This window comes from Lepidothrix coronata, unplaced genomic scaffold (assembly GCF_001604755.1).
Source record: "Lepidothrix coronata isolate B3197 unplaced genomic scaffold, Lepidothrix_coronata-1.0 Scaffold99, whole genome shotgun sequence".
In the NCBI taxonomy this organism is placed as follows: domain Eukaryota; kingdom Metazoa; phylum Chordata; class Aves; order Passeriformes; family Pipridae; genus Lepidothrix; species Lepidothrix coronata.
Genome location: NW_016690279.1, coordinates 554,538 through 579,110, shown reverse-complemented (window position 1 = coordinate 579,110; position 24,573 = coordinate 554,538). Strand labels below are relative to the sequence as shown.

General features: G+C 42.5%; 1 protein-coding gene across 3 annotated transcripts; it reads right to left on the bottom strand.

Annotated features, from left to right (window-relative positions):
* Window positions 1-4,566: 4,566 nt before the first annotated feature.
* Window positions 4,567-24,218, bottom strand: SLC13A5 (solute carrier family 13 member 5). Of its 3 annotated transcripts, XM_017822770.1 has the most exons (14): window positions 23,719-24,200; window positions 20,264-20,364; window positions 18,970-19,077; window positions 16,574-16,702; window positions 15,677-15,813; window positions 15,039-15,253; window positions 13,548-13,719; window positions 12,388-12,510; window positions 11,644-11,856; window positions 10,871-10,992; window positions 10,487-10,605; window positions 9,086-9,247; window positions 7,974-8,111; window positions 4,567-7,186 (listed from the first exon to the last, which is right to left on the bottom strand). In XM_017822770.1, exons 3-14 carry the CDS (start codon window positions 19,072-19,074, stop codon window positions 7,058-7,060), a joined length of 1,764 nt encoding a protein of 587 aa, XP_017678259.1. In that variant the 5' UTR covers window positions 19,075-19,077; window positions 20,264-20,364; window positions 23,719-24,200; the 3' UTR covers window positions 4,567-7,057. The 3 variants fall into 3 exon arrangements, with proteins under 3 accessions (XP_017678259.1, XP_017678260.1, XP_017678261.1); XM_017822771.1 differs by lacking the exon at window positions 18,970-19,077 and having other exon boundaries at window positions 23,719-24,034; XM_017822772.1 differs by lacking the exon at window positions 10,487-10,605 and having other exon boundaries at window positions 7,073-7,186; window positions 23,719-24,218.
* Window positions 24,219-24,573: the final 355 nt, after the last annotated feature.

Here is a 24,573-nt window from a genome sequence, read left to right as displayed (position 1 = left end):
GCAAGGCTAGAACCTTTAAATGCCAGGCCCTCAGTAGAGTGTGCTGGAATTATGTCTAACACAAACTTATGTAACATGAAGTAACTTGGAGCTTATGAGTAAGTACACAAAAGTATAAAGCACACCTTTAAAATTTTAATTAAAGTATTTTGAGATTAATCATCACAAAACCAGTTTCTCTGGGGTGGTTTCTTCCAGCTCTCTTGTTGCCTTGTCCATATATTACAATTGGTAATATATCTGTTTGTTAGCAGTTTTTCTTGCTCAGTGAGAATAGCCTTTTGGTTTTTCAATCTACTCCTTTTCCTAGGCCACTTTGCCAGGAACAATATTCAAGGATACCAGTTTCTTTTGCTGGGAATGCCAACATCATCCCCATTCCTTGCACAGAAAGGCTTGTTTTAGTATTTTGGAAGAGAGAGGAAGATAAAAAAAGTCTCTGCCAAGCTTTGTCCTAAATCACAGCATACTCATGGCAGCTGCTCTGCAAATCACCTGCAGGGTGCCATAGCTGTTCAGCAACAATTTTTCTTGTTGCCATTCACCTAGAGTTGTCTTAATAAGTGCCACCAATAGTCACACTGAACCTTTAATAGCTCCTGCGCAGAGCAGTTCAGTAGAGGGAAGCTGTTATTCATAGGTTGTTCTTTCCAGTCAGGGAAGAGGCATCTCATAGTCTTTCTTGATGCTTCTGAATGCTCCTAAGTGCATCTTGCCCATTCTTTGAACAGCAGTATTCCTGAAATCTATTCCCAGTTCTGGAAGAATAGTCAAAATAGGCTTTAATCCTATAATTTCTTGCTGCAATCTGCAAAGGGCAGGAATTGCAGGAGCAAGCACTAGCCCAGCAGTCCCGGTTCCACACACATCTTCGGTTAATCTCTGAGTAAGGAGGTTTCGAGGGTCCACCATTATAGGCTCTTTCTGACCAAGCTTTACTGCAACAGCCCCAGCACTTTCTTTACAGGAGGTTTTGGTACTGTGGCAGTTTTCTGTTCACCAAGAAGACCCAGCTGCACAGGCTTGTAAAGCGTATTAACTAGGAGATCTCATCAGCATGTTGTTAATAAGGACAGGCATTCATGCCTCTCAGTGTTCATCAGGGTCATTTTCCTGATCTTTTGAGTCCTGCTGGTAAGTGGAATCAAACTACTGTGGGAAAAAAACCCCAACAACAACAAAGAAAGAAAAAACCAAACAACTACCACCAACAAAAACCAAAACCACTTACCTGTTGTAATTTCCATTCCTTAAATGTTCCTCAGGAGACAGAATTCTGACCATCTCCATGACTTTAATGTATTGTGCAGCCCCCAGTCTACTGACAGATCAAGTCAAACACAGAGCAATAAGTGAAATAACCCCCCACAGAAGGATGCTGCTGCAGGGAAATTTATAAATTGGGAAAGATCTGATAGGTGTTTCATGAGGACACCTGCACCTAATTAAGTCCCAAAGTATTGGTCATCATCAATTTAAGTCACCCCAAAATAAAACCAACAAATGGATAAACAAAACAAAGAGATGGGCCAAGATCACCCCCAAAACATTAACGATTTATTTATCTGACCACTCTTCAAACAGGGCTGAAGTTATTCCCCAATATGAGACCCCAGAAGGGTGACACTAACTCTGTATTTTAGGTCTCCTCGGGTGACATAGATTTGCTCTGTATTGATCAGACTTATATCTGCAGAAAGAGATGAATGAAAACAGTCAAAGATGAGCTCTGAAATGAGACAGGATGAGACAATTTTTTGTTTGTGGAGGATGCTCCCAGGAAAGTTTATGTTGATTTTCCCCCATTGTTTGTTATTAAAAAAGGAGCTAAAGTGTCCTGTGTTCTGCTCCCCCTGTTCCCTTTATCCCCATCTCCTTTTTTCAGAGGAAATTCTGTTTTCCCAACTGAAGGACAACTATGCTTAGTGTTGTGCCCAAAAATAAAAAAAAAATCTCAAGTTTCTGATTTCTGACTGTGTAGCCAAGGCAAAATATTGAAGTAAAATAGAAACTTCCTCCAGAAATAATCATTCATTAACTGAAAGATTTTGTTCACTTTGTTTCTGGTGGAAATTTGATCTTCAGCTGGCTTTCTAAAATATTTGCTAAGACCCAACCCAAGTTATTGTTCACAAAGAATAGCTCACAAAGGAAACTACAACAAACTAGACTTAGTATCTGGAACGTTCAGTTCCTTCAAGAAAATGGCTTGTCTATAAAAAAATGTTTTATGAACTCTGTAATGAGGCTCACACACTCACCTGAAACAGCTTACGAAAACTCATTGAAATTCCATATGACAAATAAGGCAAGTAATTTCTTGTGGGTAAATAAAACACTGAAGTAAACTGGAGAAGGATAACACCTTTTCTCTCACAAAAGAAACAGTCTCTTTCTAATGGCCAGAACCTACAGTCCTAGAGGTAAACCTACATTTACACCATAATGAATGGACAACTATTGACTTAGTGCTCCAGAAAAACCTAAGTGGCAAAAAATAGTGTCAGTATAGTCAGCTCTGTTTTAAAGAGCTACCAAAGGTTGTATTAAGCAGTCCCTGTTCACCTCAGAGCAGCATGGAACACCTCTGTGCTCCCAATGGTGGGAGCTGCACTTCCCTCAGAATTCCGCTGTCAAACAGAGACAGTCTGCAGTGCATGCCAGGGGACTCCCTGTGCACAGACCCTTCACACAGGGGCCAGCAAAGAAACACAAAGGGGAAAGTCTGATCTGGGGCAGAAGAGCTGCCACTGGGATGATTCTTCTGGACAGAGGAGAACCAGCACCCTGCCATTAAACCATGCACACAAACACTGAGCCCAGCAAGTGCCTGGCAGCAGGCTGGTGGGGTTGTGGTGCAAGGCACAAAATGTTGAAGAGCTCTCAGTGGCACAGTCAGACTGAGCCCTGACTAACACACGTTTACTCACCCACACTGGAAAACATTGTGAAAACTCTCTCACTTGATCCAAGTGCTCAGGATTCATTACTACCCACTTCTTTCCATATTTAGCACAGACATTCTGGGGGGGGGGAAATGTGAAGTATGTAAAAATGTATACGATATGTCATTACTAAAAAGGAAGAGGTGCTGTGTCAAGGAACGACTGTTGGATTTTGGCTACGACTGACTCAGTGATCTGTTTTTTTTCTGGGATGATTTGCACCAACTGTCCAATTCCAATTTTGTCAGCAAATGTTGGTTTTGGCTACAACCAGATTATTGCTCTTTCAAGTGTTAACACACCTGAGCTGGAAAACAAAGGCTTAATAAACCAAAGACTGAGTTCAACTGAGATCGGAACTCAGCTGGAATGAACCACCTGCTGCTTGGAGTTCAGTGGATGACACCAAGCAACCTGAACCCTTTTTCAGCTTGGGGATTTCTAGATCATATAGAAAATGCTGAAAGGTTTTTCCTCTCCACAGATCTAGATGTTCAACACATGGGTAGGAAATACCTTTGTCTTCCTTTTGTATGTTTTCCTGTAGTTTGCTCTTTCATGAGCTCATTCACAATTATGGGACCATTCCCAATCACTGTCACATTGTGGGAACAAGTCTGCACACAGGTATGTGACCGAGAAGGAGCCCCATGTGACAGCAGCTCAGATCCCAACTCTCCGGGTTTGGGACATTCAGCAGTTGCAGAAACAGCTTTAGCAACTTGGTATTTTCAGAGAAGAAAGGACAAACCAAGGATCTAGAGAGAGTGAACAGAAAATAGGAAAACATTAATTTAGCTCCTTAGAGGTGGCACTGCCAGCTGGCCAGCTGACAGACCCACTGACCATGAGGAATCCCACTCTGTCCAAGGATGGGAAAATGGGAACTGTTTGCTCCCTCGCGGTGGCTGAGTAACCTGCCCTCACATAGCCCAAACTGAGGATCCTCCCGTGTTCTTTGGGGGCACTAAGGGTGCATGTTTTGAAGTGAGGTGCAAAGGCATTCCTTTATGCCACTACCTTAGGACTATCAAAACTTCTGCACCTAAAACAATAACCCTTTGATGGGCAACAAAATAAATGCCATGCCTGACGAGTGTCTGTCATGATACTTGTCCTGCAGTGCTGGAAGGGGCTGTAAGTGAGCTCCAGTCACAAAGCAATTGTCCTTGCATTGCCCATTGTAGGTAATGTATTTACTCAGGGCATTGGAACAGGACACCATGCATGCTTGACACTGAAAAAAGCCTGTTTGTGCCTGTTATGCTGGAGAGTTTGTACAAGATTAATTCTGAAAAACTAATTGTGTTTCTTAGATTCTTATAATCCTTTACTCTGAAATGAATGAGACAGTTTGCAGGGTATGCCACCTGATTTGGTCCAACCCGAACATCTTCAGAGATGCAAACTTGAGTTCTCACTCAGCTGAGGAAAGAGAAGGAACCATTGATATTCAGGTCCAAAGACACTTACAGTGATGTCCAAATCTCTGCTTTGCAGTGATTCACTACAGCATGTACCCTCCTAGATCTTACTGGAGCAACACCAAGCTACAGTGGAAGCTAATGCAGAAACAAGTGGTCCATGGTGTTACACAGGAAACAACCCATGCCAGAGAGGAGACAGTTCTAGGAAGTTTTTATTTGCCAGGCTCTAATTCTGCAACCCACCCATTTAAATTAAATACAAATCAATCACAGGATGTCAAAAAAGTGTCTCAAAAAGAAACCTTTGCTATTAACAGTATACAGAGAGGTGACACAGCAAATATATCCCAGTTACAATAAACCCAACACTCTATTACCGCACATGTATGCTTCCCCTGGCCCAGCACTCCTGACGCTAAATCACCCTGTGTGACTGTTGATGAAAATAGCATTTGCTTCCTACTTGCCCAGCAACAGAGGGAAGCTGGGGTGAGGGCAACTTTCAGAACGTTCCTTTCTGCAAACAGGACAGGGAAGTGTCTGTCCTACAACTTTTAGCTGGAACTGGTTTTAGAGGAGTTTGGGTCTGCGTGAACTGAAATAGCCAAGCTTAGTGTCACCCACCTATGCAAGCTCCCCTGTATCTTACTTGCAATAGAGCAGAGTAAGCACCATGGAGTACCTGGCAGCAGTTATATGTTCTCACACTGTGAAGTCAATCAGAAGGCAGAAAAAGTCCCTTTCTCAATCATGTTTAGATACCTGCAAATTAGCATTGAGTGGTGACTGCTAAAGCACAGAAGGTGCTCAGTTGTTCCTGGTTTCACTTTCTTCAAGCAAATACTGTGATAAGTTTCAGGTGGTGACAAACATCAGTGACCAAGCCACTTCTTGGCCCTAGAACTAGCCTCTTCCTTAGATACACTCTGCAAGTGGAACTGTGTTTATCCACATGCTCCACCATTCCCTGGAAGAGGTATGACACTGCACCACATGCAGCCAGACAGGGAGCTACTGGAGGCACCCAGGAACAACAGTCAGTGGAGAGCTTATGGTGCTTAGCACCTTGAAAGAGCACAGAAGATAAAGGCACAAAAATCAATTGCTGAAGCAGTTTTCTGCTTAGAAAAGCACCTGGACATTTTGTGGATAAATACTTTCGTCAATTTTAGATAAAAATGTGAATATTTTTCCAGTTCCATAAAGAACATTCACATTCATAAGAAAACTATTTAAATATCCTACACACACTACTATGCTATATGCCAGATCTTCCGGACAGAATTCTATAATTCTACAACTTGTACCTTGCACCTTATCATGAGGTGGGAAACCACTGTGGGTGCAGAATTTGACCCTTATGTCCTCACACCACCTTGGTGAGGTAGATAGGTTCTATGACATCTTCTTCAGGAGGGGAAATAGGCAAAAAGAGGTGAACTGACTTGCATGGGGCTGCACAGAAAGTCTGGGAGCAGAACTCAGGTCACAGCCACAGATCTCTCCGCTATAAGACACTGCCTTATCTCCCACCCACCTCCATCTCCAAGGCTGAACGAAAAGCATCCACGTACCACTGACAAAATACACCCAGCACAATAACAATCATTCTGTAGGTTACTTCAGTTCCATAAATGGCATAAAGAGGTGCTACAAAACACTTTCCTCCCAAGATATGAATTCCAAAGTACACAAAACAACTCCCATTGCTGTCAGCCAGCACAAGCCTTAACATCTGGTCCCTAAATTTTTACCAGGTCATCAATTAGAGCCTTTCTCATGTCTTGACTTCACTCCAAAATTCCAGAGTTAATTAATAAGGCACATCAGGGGCTAATCCAGGAACTTTGGCAATAGGTGTGAAGTCCTGTAGGCCACTGGTCATCTCCAGGCTGGCACTCAGAAAACTCTAGTTGGCATGTGAAACCACATTTGTGGCTGAGAGAGGAAAAGGCTCCTGGCCCTGACAGTACCACAGTGCAAGAAACAGAGAGCCAGCCTTAATGCATCCTTACCCAAGACATCAGCTGAATCATGACCAGCACAGAATTATGTTATCTCAGCCCTCAATAAAGGTGTCTAAATGCAGTGAGATTTGGGAGTGAAAACAAGGCAAGAGAAAGCATGTTGGATGTTGACTTGGAAGGATCCCACCACATGGCTGAGGCCTAACTCAAACATAACACAGCATAATGCAGCATTCCCCTTTTCCCTAAACAAGTGATCACAGTGATTTCTCTGTATGGTTGCTGACTTGTGAATATAAGAAATAGTCAAGGAATATTCAGCCCCTGCCTGAGTGCAGTGTTCAATGCTAATGATTTACAAGTACATGCCAGTGATATAAAAGTTCAAACCATTTGATACAACAGCCTCCCTTCTCTTTATGGAAAGTTCAATAAATTCTAATTCTTGACCTTGATTGGAGGTACAATGGATCACGTGATCATACTTATGATCTAGACACATGTTCCTTAGGGTTGTGTAGCTGAACAACACTTTTGGCTCCAGCACGACTGGAGTAAGTTTGAGTTGGGTCAAGCCTGAACTGAGGTGTAACTGCTGGAAGGCAGCAAACACCTAACACTGGATCTGAAGTGGTGATGAGACTCTATACAGGACTTCGGGCAATAGGGAGTAGTATTAAGGGTGCTTTCCTTGTTTAACACACGAATTCTTCACTGTTCACTGGTTCATTGTGCTGTTTGCCCAGGCTGGGAATGTGTCCAGCTCAAACATAGGTCTTCCCCATGTGTTGATGGCCAGTGTGACACAGAAGACTCCAATGATGTTCATCACTATTCCAGATCTAACCTGTGAGGAAAAAAGTCCAAACCAACAACAATAATCAAATATCAGCACAGCAAGTCCAAACCAGCAACACCTAAACACCAGCACAGTAAACTGCAGCAAGGCCTGTTTGTACATACACAAAAAGATGGTCAAATACATCACAGAAGTAGCCATTTTAGCCACTGCCTTATGCTCTTGCTTAGGTGGATATACCAGGGAACACACTGTGCAAAGCCTTTGAACACTTTGCTATCTATATAACCAGTCTAGGAGCTTTAAGGTATGTACAACAAGCTGTTCTTATTAGTTAGAGAACAGCTTCTGCTGTCCTCAAGTCTCCAGTTAGAAAACCAATAATGTTTGGGTGTTCCGCCCAGAACCTGCCCTGTGTGGTCTGGCAGGCAATCAGAGGACCAGAGCTGAGGGCTCCTGATTGCTGCCTTCTGCTTTGAGCTCCAGTGGAGACAAAGCCTCAGACACTCTGTCCAAAGCCCCAGAACACTACAGAGCACCGCCTGCACTTTAACCCTTCAGGTTTCAGAGACTTATGACTTGTCAGTTTTTCATTTTATTTGGGCTGCACTGTATGTCTGCCAAAGCCTGTGAGAAGAGTACTGTTACTTCAGAGATGCAAATCTTTATCACAATATTAACACTGCAGAAGAGAAGGGCATAGGGTGGTAGTTACACCCCATAAGAGCTTTCAGTACTTTGGAAATACTTGGCAAAGAAAATGAAACTCTCACCAGATTTTAGGATAAAGGCAGTGAAGAGTGTCAGATAAGAGACCAGGCAATTATCATCTTACCATATCCAAAACACGGATGTGGCCATAGGAAAACACTATTGCATTTGGTGGTGTTGCAACAGGTAGCATGAAGGCAAAGGAAGCACTGAGAGTACCAGGCAGCATAACATACAAAGGGTGGATCTTGACAGATGTAGCCTGCAAAGAAATGGAGAGAATATCACACTGGAGGTCTTTCAAAAGAAAAGCGTAAAGGATCAATTGATCCCAGACCACCGAGACACACAGGTTCATTTTGTTTCCTGGCATTACATCACCAGAGTAATTTACAAACATTTTATTCTGAAATCCATGTGTGCTTAAAGATAACTTTGCTGTTGTTTCCTGTCCCACAATACTGAAAAACAAGGCTTGATACTTTCTTGTTGTTTGTTTTGCTCTATGGTATAATTTGGAGTTCTGGTCAAATATATCCAACAATCTTTTCTTTGACCTCGAACAACCCTTTTGCCAGGGAACAGAGGGATTGGATTATAATTACTAGGCACATGGAGTTACACTCTTAGACTTTACATAAACTCTGTGGGACTCAGAATTTAAGTGCCAATTCAAGTCACTAATAGTTCAGTACCTTGACTGGGGTTATTTTATTGTGATGAAATGGTCTAGAATAAAGTGCTTGTACTTTCCAAATTAAAGAACAAAGTAATCTATTTTCTCCTTTATGCTATAGTTTGAATTCTACTCAGAAAAGGCAGCGAAACTTACCAAATTTTCCTGTGTAAGTTTTAAAATTGTTCTGTCTTCCTATGGGAAATGACACATTTCTCATAATCAGGCCTGCCACTTTGTGTATTTTAGCACAAAAACGTGAAGATGAATCATTCAAAGGCATAATCAGAAAGTGCTGGATTTTGGTTTGGTTTGGGTTTTGTGTGTGTGTGTTCTGCAGTTCTAAGTTGACGGGTCAAATGCAAAATGACCAGAAGTAACTGCTGTTTGCTGACCTGTATTGAAAAAGTGACTCTCACTTCATGATCTGGCTTCCTTTCCAGTGAGAAAACACCGAAGAAACATCCAAGACAATAAATATAACATTGCTTTGCCACCCAGACTGTCAGGTTAACTCTGATCTCCCATCTGACAGGGTAACAGGATGGAAGTAATCTTACCATGGATGAAAAGACAGGCAGGAAGAGAGTGGCCGTGGCGACGTTGCTGGTGCACTCGGTGAAGACAGCGATAATCAGCGAGAGCACTGTTGCAATGGCCCATGGGGGGATAGATCCCAGAGGAGTCATTTGATGACCCAGCCAAGCTGAGAGACCAGAGTTCTGACAAGAAAAAAAAGGGGATTTCAGTGAGGCTGAGAACCCCTGACTCACGAACAGGGAAGTCATGTTATGTGCAACACTCCTATAAAATAATGCAAAATGAGTCCTGAATTACATAATACAGGAAAGTACAATGATCTGTCACGAACACTAGAAGCAATTCTTTGTCAGCTAGACATAATACTGAATCCCATTATTCTGATTCTTCTGGAAGCCAAGAAGCTTGCTCACATTTTGGTTATAAAATTATGGGTTTTTTTGCTAAACAGAAACAATTATTTCTGAGACTATTGCAAATACTTAATATATGACCCAGAAGCTTCCTAGCATGTTTTTCTATAGCTTCTGAAGATAATGATTCTGTACAAATGCTCTATTGTAGGAACACAGGGAGTAGTTGACTCAAACAGCTTATAAAACCTCTGACTTGATGGCTTCTAATGCTGCTGAGATTTAGTAATTTATGTGTGATGTATGTAGATGAATGTAAGGCTCTAGAGCTTTCATGTGCCCCATGGTTTAAACCTAATTAGCCACAAAACTTAGACGTGAACATTAATTTCCCCAAAGCATGGCACTGCTGATAGCTAAGGCTTGCTTTGATTTAGATGCATTTTAGCAGTGATGAAGGGAACAATACGGTTCACCTCAAGATTCTTTCCTGTTTGGGAATTCAGATGCCTTTTCTGTGAATTTATGAATACAGGATCAAAGCATAAGCTTATGGAATGAAGCCTGGCAATAGCCACTGACAAGAAGTTCAAGAAACCCCACTGTACAGAGTTTTGGGAGATACCTACCACAATGATTTTCTTTCTGACCACTTCAGTAGTAGTTTCGGTTTAAGTCTGAAGATATATAACTTTTGAACAAACCTCAAATGGGTCTGAAAATCTTACAAGTGTTATCTATACTTCTGTTTTTCTAGCCAGGGCTGGGATTGGGATGATTACAGAAATAAGAAAGGATGCTTTTCTGGACATCCATCCAGTGAAGATCCCAAGCTACTCGTCAGCCTCCAAGAGGTAAAATAAAGAAACTTGATCAGAGCACAAAAATTCACGAAAAAGAGTCACAAACATTCACCTCTCCTCACAGTTTTTGGTAATTAAGATCTGCCTTCAGATCTGAACATCTCTACTGGGTTTGGCTTTGGGTGCATGCCCAGTAATACAGGACTAGATAACAAACCAGGGAAGTTCGCCTTTGAGTCAGAGAAAAACAGAAGTCAGGACATACTGCACTTGCATCAGCCAAAGCAAAACCTCCTCCCAGCAGCAGCACAATGCTCCAGGGCATCTTCCTCTGAACCACATTCCAGTCTAGCAGCGGGGCTGATAAAAATGGCTTTTTTATATCTGAAGTGAGAAATGAAAAGTAGAACATTTTTTAGGAGTGTGAAGACACTTTGTCTCCTGTTCTATAAGATACCAGTGGGCAGACGCACATTACTGAGAAACCTGCACAGGGTGAGGGTAACACACACGAGCAGGGACCCTCACTTGCCAACAAGTGAGGGAGGTGAGCTGCTCTAAGAACTGCATGCAAATCCAGTGCAGGTTTCTGCCTCCTTAACCGAACTGGCCAGTTGTTTCGCAATGTTGCAATCCCTCTTTTAAATACCTTCTTCAGTCTGTTCAGGGTCAGACATGCTTGAATTCCATGCTATGAATTTGGGCTTATGAGCAGGAAGGATAAACAGTAGCAGGGCGATAAACACAGCAGGAGCAGAATCAGTGATATACCTAACAAAGAAAAGAGAATACAGCTTAGAAAATGGACATCTTTCTCTTAGAAGAGGGCTGCCTTCCAGCATCCCAGTCACTGGTCTTTGCCATCCTATTTGGGGCTGGCACTTGAACAAAACAGGTCATTAGCCCATATCTGAGGGTCTCTCAGACCTGCCAGAATGTAAACACAGTAATAAAAGAAATGAGCTACAATACACATTAATAACCAGAGTCCCAGATGAAAATGGCTCCTTGAGCAGGGTTCCTTCTCTGTGCTGAAGCCAAGATTCAACAGCTGTATCTCAAGAGACAGACATGTAAAGAAATGGCCTGAATGACAGGTCCAACATGCATTTGATGTCCTTAACGTGCCACACAATGCAAAGAACTCAAAGCACAAAATCAATTTTCCAGTGAGTTCTAAGGTATTGGTTAGAGGTGATATTGCCACCACAGCTGACTGAAGCTCATGCAAAACAAAATACCAAGGTATATGTCAGTATGACTGAGACCAGCATTACAGAATTTTCTCTTCCTTTAAAAGGTTCAGCTTGCTCCATCTCCCAGTCTCCAGCCTTCACTGCAGTACAAACTGTCAAACCATAGATCAATTAATCTTATTCACAACCAAGAGGGTAAAGGATGGAAAGAAACATAAAAACTTACTTTTCTCCTTCTGGGAAGAGCCTAGTTGCCCAGCCTTTTACAAAGCCTGGGTGTCTAGAAAACCACAAGAGCACCAGCAACACAAACATGAGGAGGACATTGAATTCAGCGTAAGAGATAGGGCCTAATTTCTTCATTTCTGCCTTCAGCACACTGTACGCAGCTTTTTCTTTGGCAGTTCTCTCTGTCCCACAGCCCCAGCTTTTTTTAAAGCTTTAAGAAAACCGGAGAAGAAGATACTGTAAGTATTAGCATACTAGAGGGATTTAACATGCTTGCCACGCTGAAGCTGTCACTCTTGGGGACAGACACAGACTACAGCAGAGGCCACAAAGAAAGAAATTACAACAGTGTCAAAGTATTTTGTGGGGACATGCCAGTTCTCACAGAAGAATGAGGTCAATGAATGGATGCCAGTCTCTATCCAATTTGGAGTAACCTAGGATGAAAAACTCAGGTTTGAATCAACAGTTGCAAACCAGCTATGCCAACTCTCCCAGGGCTGAATTTCACAGGTGTGAGATGAAAAAACAAAAAGACAATTCTGTCTGAAGATTAAGAATGTATAAAGCTTTTGCCTTAGTACACCTCCCATGAACACAAAACGTTTTCCAGACCTCAAAAGTTGCTGTAAAAGGGAACTGCTCTGTGCTACAAAATTAATAACTTGTCAGTGCATTTGTTTCACTGATCTGCACTAGCTTACTGAGGGGTTTAGACACTATCATGTAGGCAAATACTTACTTGAGTCCCATGAAGGAGCACTGTAGCCAAAGCCAAGCTAGCACCAACATCAGAACCATGTTTGGGAATGCAAATCCAAACCAGGAAGCAAAATTCACAACATCATTATTGTTGGGATATAACCTGAAATGAAAAGTGCTTTCTCTATGAATGTCAAAAAACATAATCTACTCTCCCTTTAATGATCCTCAGTTTTCCTTGTGTTGTACTTGATGCATATAGGAGCTCATGCTGATATTTTAGGTCTCAGTAAGATAAGTGTGGCTGAAAGATCTCCTATACATTCTAGGTACCTTCCACTTCCAACATGCCTGCTTATTTATTCCAAGACAGGATGTTCTTTCTTCCTCCCAATCCATTGTAATAAGAGAGCAAGAAATGTCTTTCCTGAAAATTAATTTCCTGAAATTAATACCTGAACTTCTGTTCCCTTCAATAGAAGACAAAGTGCTAGTTGCCCTGAAAAAATGAAACCAGTGTTTTAAGAACACTAACTTTTGCTCTTCCCTGTGTCTGCTAATAACAATCAGAGGGAGAACATCAATAGCAAACTTCCAGCTGGGTGTTAAAAGCAACAGATAATTCAGTAGCTGAGGCTGAAGTACTTGCAATAGAAGAAAGCAGTGTTGAGGGTCTGATGTGGAGTTCGCAAAATTTCCACTGCAGATTAGGTTCCATGTAAATCAGTTCCCAAACTCAGTTTAGCAATGAGAGTACAACATAACTGTACTGTTTCCACAGCCACAGCATAGAGGAACAATACTGTAGGAGAGGCTAAGCTACTTTTGGCTCTCTTCGGTGTGCTTATGAGTAATGTACATTCTCCTGATGCTCTTCACTGCAGTTCCTCTTCTGATGTTCTGTATTTCAGTTGAAAAAGAGAATGCAGAAGAACCAATATCTCATAATCAACCAGTTGTCTGTCAATTGCCAGCAAGTATTTACAATTTTCTCAGAAGACCTATAATTCCATCTCATAGCTACCTTTTAAAAGATGTTGAAGCAAATAAATAAGATCCAACACTTCATACACATTTCTCACTCTCAGTTCCTCAACTTAATCCTTAAAGTTTACAACTGAAATTGCTACCTCAGACCAGTCAGTTGGTCACAGAAACAGTATGATAGTATAACTAAAAGAAGCAGCAAGAATGACTTACTGATTCATCTGGCCTTTCAGTACCATGTTGGGTCCTGTTCCAGTGAGTGTTGCAGTTCCTCCGATGCTGGCAGCATAGCACACACAAAGTGTCATTCCCTTGCATATACGCTTCCGCATTTTCTTTTCCTCAGAAGATCTGGGGTCATCAGGGACTTGTCCATTGCTTACGACTAGACACAAAGAACACAACTTGCCTGAGGTAAAGTTAGGGAGGCAGAGAATTCAGAATAGGGTCTGTGGGCTCAGTGCTTCCAGTTTGTATATGCTATTTATTTTAATTAAAGAAACCACAGATATGTCACTAAATACTTCGGATTCATGTTCATGAGGAGCTAAAGAGAGAGTCTGGCAGCCTGGATCTACGTGATCCAAGGATGCTATTGTCCACTTCAGTGCTACGGTTCCTCAGCAGTAATTTCCTGTTTCACAGAGAGGCTTACAACCAGCCAGATATTGTAGTCACTGGAACCATTTCCAATCCCCCAGTAAGAATCCATCTGGCTTTAACAGTTATGAATATGAGCAGGGAAAAAAAACCACTGAAAACCAAATTCTTGCTTGGCATTAACTTAATCAATATGTCACATCAGTTTACAGTAACAGTGAAACTGTGCTGCTGTGTCCATTGTTCTCTAATCTTGAAGTCTGACTGGACTAATGGAACAGGACAAAGAATTTATGGCAATTACAACCAATTCAACAATACCAAAGGGTATTTTTTGCACACACTTATTACCTTCCCTACACTTGAGATCTGGTCTTTAATCACATTTAATAATACAGCCCTCTGTAACAGCACAGCAGACCAGTGAAATGAGAGGGACTGAGTTTGTGCACATGGTTCAAATCAAATGAAATCTACTGCAGAACCATGGCATTGGCAGAGGACCTTGAGGAAACAAGCATCAGGGGTAAGATCATACTTCAAAGTGCTCCAAAGAGCAGTCGGTCTACTGTGAGTCAAATTACACCAGCTACTCTTTTCCATGTGGCTTTTAAAGTAGTCCTCTTTCTTCTCCCCACCTCCACATACAGTCTGGTCCATAAAGAGATATTTATTACCCTAGAATCAAAATAGGCTGTGTTTACATATTTTTTTTCAAATATTCCTACATGTGGCTTGGAAGCTGAATCCCCACTGATAATCACAATATTTAGAAAGTGGGATTCTGGGGGTTTGGATGGTTATTTCCCACAGGATATGTTTTTCACTTCCCTGATCAGACAGTTAAGTCTAGGGAAATTCTGGGAGAATGACTCTACCTCGAAGGAAAGAACATAATCTGTCTGGGATCTAGCACTAGTATAACAAAATGGTAGCCACGAAAATTGAAGCTATTTTGTAAAACCTAAATGTCATGTATTAGGGGTTTTCAGTCAGGTTACCATCCTCTTCCCTTGGAAAAGGTACCAAGCACTCCTTCTAGGCTCAGCAACTGTGAGTGTAGTAAGTTCAGTAGCATCAGCTCATTGGTGAGCAGGCCCTTACCACACACTGCAGCAGGATCTGATGTGCTCTTTTCCTCCAGCTCGATCACTGTATTTGTTTGCCCAATTGCTTGTTCCATCATGGTCACATCATACTCTGTGTTGTCCATTTGATCCAGGACAGCCTGGACAATGGGAACCATCATGGCAGTGGTGGCTGTGTTACTTATCCACATGGACAGGAAGGCAGTGACTATCATAAATCCCAGCATGAGGCTGAAAAGAGAGAAATAGGCAGAGGAGAAAGGAGGAAAGCAAACAGACACTGCTTGGCTTTGTAGTCACTGTAATTTGGAGAGCAGAGCCCAAATGGGGATGTGTGCAGTATCCAGTAATAGAGAATAGGACCAGATTCCCTTCAAGGACAGCTCTGCCACCTTCACTGAAGGAATCCCAGTGAATGATTCAGACTGTCATAATTTTGTCCCCAGTAGCAAGCCTCGACAATTTAGTCAGATACTGGTTTTGGCTTAAGGACGAATAAACTGTTCCTGTTGCTAGACTTCACCTCTGGAAACTCTGTGCAAGTGCAGCTAAAGAGATTCTCGAAGGATCCTTCCTCTGCTGACGGTTAAACACCACCCCTAGGCCTCTGCTAAATTGACAAGAGGCAAAAAAGAAGCAATTTAATACTCTTACAGTGCAGGTTTCACCCCAAGAATCAGAAGGACCCTCAGTGCAATCCTTTTGTGAAGATTCCACTGTTCAACAGAAATTGCAACAATCAGCCCTCCAACGAAGAGCATGTTTGTGTCATTGAGGTACTGCAAGCACACCTGAAAGACAGAAAAGGTAAGTTAGGGGCCCAAATGTTGCCTCTTGCTTGCTTCACTAGTACATTTTGCCTTCCACCCTCTCAAAGCCACGGACTAGACCAGGCCCCATCCAACACCGGCAGAAGATGCAGCTGCAGCCTCAGAGCTCCCTGCAGTTTCCTGAACCCTTAATCCCCTGTGTAAATGCTGAACTGTCTGTGCAGAGGCTCTTTGTGCATCATTGTACAAAACCACAACAGTTTCCTAAAACATTGTTAGGGTCTCAAGGTATGGTGTAGGTGCTGGAAACACTGAGCTCCAAAACGGGTTTCTCAGCACGTTTAGCAACCATACCTGCCTTTACCAGCTTCTTGGTCAGTAGTGACCTGGGCTACAGAACTTGGAAACAGCCGAGGATGAGCTGAGGACACAGCATACCTGCTGGCACCACACTGTCTATCCTGTCAGAAGTTTGTCCCGTGCATTTTGAGATGTCCCAGAGGATCTATCTGTCTGCACTGCTCTCTCATGGGACGGGATACGAACACATAAACTGCTGGCACTAGTGGGATGCTCTCCAGCAGGATCCACGCCCAAAACAGACCCTCCCTCTACCACCTCAAGCACCCCACTCTTAACATTTTGGGCAAATGTGTATTTAGTTCAGCATCTTCCTATACAAGAACCCTGAACACTAATACAGACTTGTTGGCTAAATATTGATGAGGGATCAGAGCACTGGATTTCCCTGTATCAGAGCTGGATTTAGTGAGTTCCTTACTGATTTAGAGCTCTGAACTCCAAGCAGAGGGAAAAATACCACTGGCATGAGGGAAGTGACAGCCAGGGGGATCACTTCAGTGCACCAATACACAGCCATGATGATGATGATATATGCACATTTGGCCTCCTGAAACATAACAGAAGACACATTTAAGCATAGAAAACCATTTTTAAAGATAAGAAACACACTGGTAGCTCTTAAAAAGGGCTCACACACTACACTGTCTGCAGCTTAACAAGTTATGCTGAATGAGGATTTAAACTTGTGCTTTGAAACCACATTCTGAAGTCACTTGTATAAAAAGATCTTTTTGACAAAGAAGACATAGTGTTTGTTTTAATCCATCCACACAAAATAAATGGTGTGAGAAAAACAAACCTTCCACAACTAGGTAAGTGCATAGTTTGCCATGTGTAATTACCTCCTGGCAGTTGAGGTCAGCAGATTTCACTTCTAGGAGCCAAGAACAGCAATAGTGAGTTAAATATTTTTAAATGGATGGCCAAATTTCCCATTGTGGATGATTACCTTGCCTGAAATTCACAAGTCTTTGAGGTGTGTCCATGTTCTTAGTTTTTTAAAGTAACTCTTAAAATAAAAGTTTGGGTTTTTTTTGGTAACTAAGTACGTTACAGGTATTTAATTACTTTCCTAAATCATACTGTGCTTACCTGCTTAAGGGGATTCCCTAGATTAGAATTGTTGCAACCTGTCTTTTTGGACTGTTGATCAGGCATTTCTGTAGCAGCCTTCCTTGGTTTGTACTCTCAAAATTGTTGGGAGAAGCAAGCATTCATTAGCTAACAGTGAACTGTTTGAAAGGTGAAGTCAGTGTTCTGTAGTCCAGTATTTGCTCATATTTACAGCATGTGTTTATAGGATTTTATTCTAATACAACAAATGAGACTTTATTGCTAAAATAAATGGTGTGACAGTGACATTTAAAAACTACTGTCAGGTGATATTTATAAATAGGTCTGCGTTTTCCTTCATTTTGTTGAGAAGTTTAAGAACCAGAAAACAGCCTTTGTAAGAAATTTGATTTTTTTTCTGTCAGGTTTCCAGGAGATTACTTACAGCACAAAAAAAGAAAAAGTTTTGAAAAAAAAATTATTCAGAAACTAAAAGATATCAGATAGATCCCAAGGAAGTCTTTTCCCTTTATGTATACAAGGTGAGCTCATGATACAATTCATGCTGTACCGCAATAACTCAGGGCTAGAACTGACTGTGGGTAATCTGTTGCCAATATGAAAGACAGATAAACAAGTGTAAGTGAATAAAATTCACAACAGAGAAGGAACATTGGTCTTAGAGAGTAGAGAGTAAATAATTTATGTGAAGTTCAAAAATACAACCATGCTTATAAATTAACTCCAACAACCACAGCCAATTCAAACAACTAAACGTTTGGAATTAAATATATGTTTGTATTTATGCCTATGTCTGCCTATGATTTAGCAGAATAGTCACAGAATGTTTCTTTGGTGCTTTGTATCAACTGTACAGTGACCTGCCTCCTCGCTGAGAGATCAAAAGGCAGTCAGTGACAGAATGTTACTCCCCTGTTATGAAATACCATCATTTCTCAGATTAGACTGGTAACACAATATGCCTACGAATACTTGAAAACTGAAGACATACTTAATTGTTTTAGGGAAATTATCTTTCCTAGTTTTGACCAAAGTAGAGCTTAACAGTCAGGAATTTCTTGTTCTATAAAACACCATCATTCAACTGAAAGGCAGGGCTGATATTACTTAGACAGGTAACCAAAGGGATGGCAATTTGGTTTATAAACACACATGAAATTTTCCTGTACTTTAAAACAGAGAGCAATACAAGTCGCTCAGAAAGGCTATTTTGAGCATTAGAATAGCCTACAAAGCTCTAGTAGGCTAAAATACTGCAAACAGAGCTTTCACATTTGGTCAAGAAAGCTACAGGATACTAAAGTTCAAACTCTTCACTGGGTTGTTTCAACGTTATGCTGGCATAACTCCACTGAACGCAAAGGAGTTGTGCTATTGCCATCCCTGGTGTAAGAAGGATGTGAATTGGAGAATACGGCATTTGAAACCCTCATCAGTGCATACACACAACTGCACCAGGATGCAGAATGCCACCAAGCAAAACGGGCAGAGTACCAACACCTCAGCAGAGCTGGGGAACGCACTCCTGTCCTTCATCCCACTGCCATTGCTTCGAGAGAATACAAGACAGTTCCAAACGCGCCGGCCACTTATGCATGGATTTGTCTTGGCCCAAAATGAATTGCATCTAATTGCACTAATGGGTTGGGTCCGTGGGAGCCCCTGGGAGCAGCGCCAGGCGCCGAGGGCAGAGTGGGATCTCCTGGGGGGCAGCAGGGCAGGGACCCCTCAGGCACTTACCCGCGTGGACACAGCGAGCGGCAGCGGCAGCAGCAGCAGCGGCGTGAGGAAGAGGATGGCGAAGGAGCGGTACCGCAGCAGGGGCCGCAGGCACATCGGGGCCATGTTCTGTGGGGTGACACGGTCAGGACGGCAGCGGAGCAGCGCCCGCCGCCGCCTTAAGTACGGGGCGGGAGGGACGGGAGGGACACGGCGGGGGGCGACACGTCCCGCCCGCCCCGCCGGGGGCGGCCCCGGGCAACGCCGCGGGCACGGCCGGGCAGCGAACGGGCCGCCCCGAGCGCCCCGGCCCCGCTCCGAGCCGCCCTCCCTGCCCGGGGCCCCGGGTCACGGCGCGGGATCGGTCCCGGACCCCCTCCCTCACGGCCACCTCCGTGCGGGGCTTCTGCAGCCCCTCCATGCCAAGGAAAGCTGCTCAATGGCTGTGTATCAGCTACCACACCAGTCGGGAGAATGTTTTAAGAACGGTCTCCCTGCTCGCAGCGCCCACAGAAAGGTGTCAGCAAGCACGGATTCACACATCGTGTGCAGGGACCGAAGTGCTGACACTGGACGTTCGGGAGGTGCTGGTGGCGCCACGGGAGGATCGTCCCTCGATCATTCACACAGTGGTGAGGAAAGACTGAGCTCCTTTAGGGAAACTGAGAGTTAAAACCACATTGGAGGTCTCCCCAAAACAAAGGTCTGTGCAGGCATGCATGGCTGTGTTTCGTTATTATTTTGTGAGGTACTGTGCGTCTGGATGTGGGTTAAAAATAACCCAGAAAGGTTAACTTGAAAGGTTGTTTTTAATGTTGTTGAATTCAGTGACTTCATCTACAGTGCAGCCTCGGAAACCGAAGGGATGGCCCTACTAACAGGTTGGCCAGTGCTATCGTGAAGGCAGAAAGGAACAACTGGAGGGACTGGAAACTAGACTAAGGACAAACAAAGTGTTGATATTTTAGGCTCTGCTTCTGGGATGTCAACAGCCACCTGAAACTGAAGTTAGCATAAATCATATCTCAACAATTTGATCCACAGTCCCTTCATACAGTCTTACCAAGCAGTTATCACTGAAATAAAGAATTTCAGATTCCACAGCAAGTAATGAGGGAGCTCTGACTACAGCTTGCACTATTTGTCCTCTGCTGACCAGAGGAACTTGAGTGACAGAAGTTCAAAACAAGACACTCCAATGTTACTGTTCATTTATAAAAGCAGTGAATGCCCACTAAGGAAAACAGTAGCCAACCGGATCTGGACAGATTCCAAATCTTCAAACCTTTTGCAGCAGTCCCTTTGGGTAACTTACCAACACAGAGGGAACTTCACACCAGTGCAAAGTCTAGCAGAAAGTGGGGAATCAGCCAAAACTTGCATTCCTGTGGCCAATCTCCAATGAAAAAATGGTTCCTAGTCAAAAAAGAAAAAGGACTACAAACACTTAAATAAGAAAATGCAAATAGCTAGCTCTAAAGGAGTTGTACTAGGGTTCACTGATAGACCAGTGCAAACATGATTTGTTGTCTTCTCATTTCAATACGATGCAGTGCAAAAAAAAAAAGAAAATAAAGGCAACAAATGTGTTGATACCTTTAGATAGAATAATCCTGTGAAAAGAGACTTGCTTGCTGTACCTGGGGATGAGACCAAGGACTCCTGTGAGCTAATTCATGCCTCAGTCCTTTTTTGTCAAATACAGAAAAGGAAATCAATATCTTATTGTGCAGAATTATTGCAGACTTGCCTTCAGTGTGCCAGGCAAAGTACTTCCAATAATATGGAACAAATCAGAAAAAGACTTACAGAAAAGAACCAGCATCTGAATAATAGGGAATCACACCGAAAGGTAATGGGTACCCCCTGCTGATGCTCACGGAGCACCACACCAGCAAAGGGTGTACTTTTGGGATGAAGGGAGAGGCATTGGTCCCTGGGTTTCTTATGATCAGCTGACTTAGGACAGGGATGAGAAGATGGTGCAGGCCTCTCAAGAGATTATAGACCAGAAAGGAAGGAGCAAAGAAGGAAAACAGGGAGGTGTCAATCAAGACCAGTAAGTACTTGGCCCTTAGAGATAAATACCCACTTCCCAATGCTTCTGCCAGAGGTGCGTGGTTAATACCAGTTGAAAGAGAGAGAGATATAGGAAAAACACCGAGTTCAGATTTGAAAGATTGCATGCCTAGATTTTCTTTATTTGAGCATTTTTTCTCTGAGATCCAGGTCCTAAACTAAGCAATTGTAATCTTTTCATGAATGAAGACCAGCACTGATGAGCTGCTTTTAGAAACTCTAAATTTAAGGCATTTGATTAAAGCAGTACTGGAGAGAAATCTCAAGTGGGTACATGGAAATGAGCAACTTTTACTTCTTTATTTCTTTGGTAAAGTAGGCTCCTTTTCTAGAGCTTTGCTTCAGGAGAGAGCAGGTTGGTTTGTTGAAGTGCATGTGGAATATTTCTTCATGAACAACAACAGTGCTGACGGATGAGAAGTCAAATTAGTGCCAACTACAATTCCTGTGGAAGTCTGCTAGGAATTCAGCTAAAACCAATCACAACAGCTGGCTGAGGCAGAGCAGCAAAGACAAGGTCCTGCACTGAACTGAACCTGTAAACTTGAAAGGTAAATTCTGACCTTGATACCACCTTGTTCAAGCCATCCTGCCACTGCACACTTCATATTTAAGATACATCCACCAATATTTTATAAACCACTGGAGGTTTACATGTGTCAATTCATGTTCTACTGTAAGAACCAGAAGAGTGAGAAGTTGACTGAATCCAGATGTTAGAACCACATAATCATGTATTACCGCAAACTGCAACAACACAGGCAGGAAAAAGAATACTGAGTGAGGACAAGAGAGAAGACATCTACATTCAGATAAAGAGGTGGGAAAGTTGTGCAATGCATAATCAAGATGGGTAAAAGAGGGCTTTACAGTATAGGCTGAGACTGGGCATGGCTCTAAGAGATCAGCCTGCACCAGCAGAGAGAAGCATGGAGAAGCATGTTCCATTTGGCAAGTATCCCAGCTGTTCCCCATTTCCCTCAAAATATGCTTACAACTGAGCTGCATTTGGCACTGGCTGGACATGAGCGTGCTACAGGAATGCAGCTCTTTCACGTAATTTGACGATGAGCTTCCTCTTTACTGTGCCAAGAAGAAGATGGACAAAGCTTTGGCTGTTTGCTTTACAGACAGGTCTGACAGCCAGGCAGAAGGGAGCTGCAGAGAGCCTATGTGCTCGCAAAACATCCAGGAGGAGTTTTAGGTGGTCCAAAGAGCATTCAAATAAAAACCTCCCACAGCCTGAAATTCAGCTCATGCTAATTGAGCACTAACTTCAGGCTTTCAAGAGAAAGGGATCCTTTCCTCCAGTCAGTACTGCTCTGAATATAGCAGACAGCACTGGCTTTGACAACTGCTTTAAAGGCAGTGGGTAAAATTAGCTTTTGATTGCAGACATCATTTAGAAGCAGAATATTGTAGCAGCCTTTGGGCCAAATTTTGATACCCTTGTGTTGAACAATATGCTGCTCTTGTTCTTCTTGGTAGTAAATTTCAAATCAGTTTACAAAGGAACTCAAATCTTTGTGTTACAAAGAGGTTTAGGCGTGGGTGATAACATGAGTTGGAACCAGGAGCTGAATCAGGTCTCTTGTACCTGAAATCCCTTTTCCTGGTTGCTGGACACCACTGCTCCCATTTGCTGTTCTGCTGCCCTAATAAACACAGGTATTTTGAAGCATGCCAAGAACCAAGGGTTAGAGTAACAGAGCCAAGCCCCTCAGCCCCACTGACACCAACCTGCCCTGGCCTTCTTGGCATTTCTCAACTGGGGGCTTTGGGGCTTATTCGATTTAACTTGATAAAGAAAGCAGAACATTTTTCTGCTGTTAGCGAGGTGAGTAGGTTCAGTGAAGTGTTCAGTGAGCACCAGAGCCAGCTCGAGAGAATGGGCCACTTAATGGCTGGGCACGGGAACAGCTGGGACAGGAACAGCCGCACCTTTCAAGACAGCAAATGCCTAGATAAACTTGACAGCATTGTCAAACCATTCACAGAGTCTTGCAATCTTCCCTTTTGTACTTCAGATACCAGAGTCAATGATATGAACCACTGTTGAGTTCTACTTGGAAATGGGACACTGCTGAAGACCAGTTAAAAAAGGGTGACCTGCATTTTTTGGGTTATTAGAAAGGGACTAGAAACCAATTCCACTTGGAAGGTAGGAATTCCAGGGTCATCAGTCCAGGTGGAAAAATTGGAAAATAAAGATTTTATTATAGTTTAGTTCATTCCTGAGAAGCTGCTTTTCTGATATATCGCACTCACTACAAGCCAATTATCCCAGTTACTCTGGTTATTGCTGCCAAGGAGGCTTTACAGGCAGCAGCTGGTTCATTTAATTACAGATAGACATATTTTCTGCCTCTAATTCAAATGCTGCCCAAGCATACAAGTACAGTTTTCTTGTTCTAAAGCAGTCCATTTGACCTAGATAACTGCTACTCCTTCTCACAATAAAAATTCTCCTCACATTCTTTTTAAAGTTCTTTCATGTTGCAAGCTCATGTACCCAGAGGTACAGAAGTTTTAACAAAATTAAATTAAACAAGGACTGTAAGACATATCATACTTGATGCTGAGAAACAAAAATTAAAACAACTGACCCTGAGACATTCTAGGACTTAAAAGAAAAAGAAGTGTTTCTCCTTAGGCTTTTGAAAATCATTTAAAAAATAGCTCAGAACTTACCTCTGTGTGATGTCTGCCTTGAAAAGATGCCTAGAGAAGGTCTTGTACAGTAATATTACGTACTGGAAGGTTTACACAGAATTTAAATGGATAGAGTTATTGCCGGCATTCAGAGAAAACCACTGTTTCGTTGCTCTCCATTTTCCCTCCAATCAGGCTTTCCCAGCTACTGGCAGTCCACTGTGCTGCTCAGGAGTAGCTTTCAACTAAGCTCCCAGTGGAGCATCTGATATTTTTCCAAGAAAAGCTCTTGAGACTCTGAACGAACAGTCCTTTCAGCACAATCCCTGTGCCCAACAACTTTCTACATAAAAGCTCTCATTATGAATTTTGAGTCAGTGGGGTTTTCTCAGTCTGTGTTGCTGATCAGGCTTTCTTGACCTACAATTGGTCCTGCGTAGTTTGCATGAAGCCCTAAACCACATTCAAGTGCTCTGCAGGCTAATGATGACAAAAGAAAAAAAGATCCAGAAGAAAATCACATTAAAATTTGATTCAAATTGGCAGCTCTGTAACCTCTCCCTTAGCTGCCATCTCATTAACATATTTTTTCAAAAGCCTTTTCTCTGCTTCATTACATAATTTGTGTTACAAAATCCAGATAAACATTCATTATTCCCAGATCTAATAATGGTTTATTGCGCTCCCTTTTTCATTTTTTCCAGAGAAAGATGGGGGACAGAAGGGGCTTGTTTAGATGGGAAATGAACCACACTAATTTCTGAGTAACATTTGTGACAGCTGTTGTCTACAGCATATCTATCTGATGCATTATGCAAAGACTAGTGAATTATTCTTTCCAATACCTCTGCAAAGTGGAAGAATTAATATTATTGCCCCAATTTCAAAGACAAA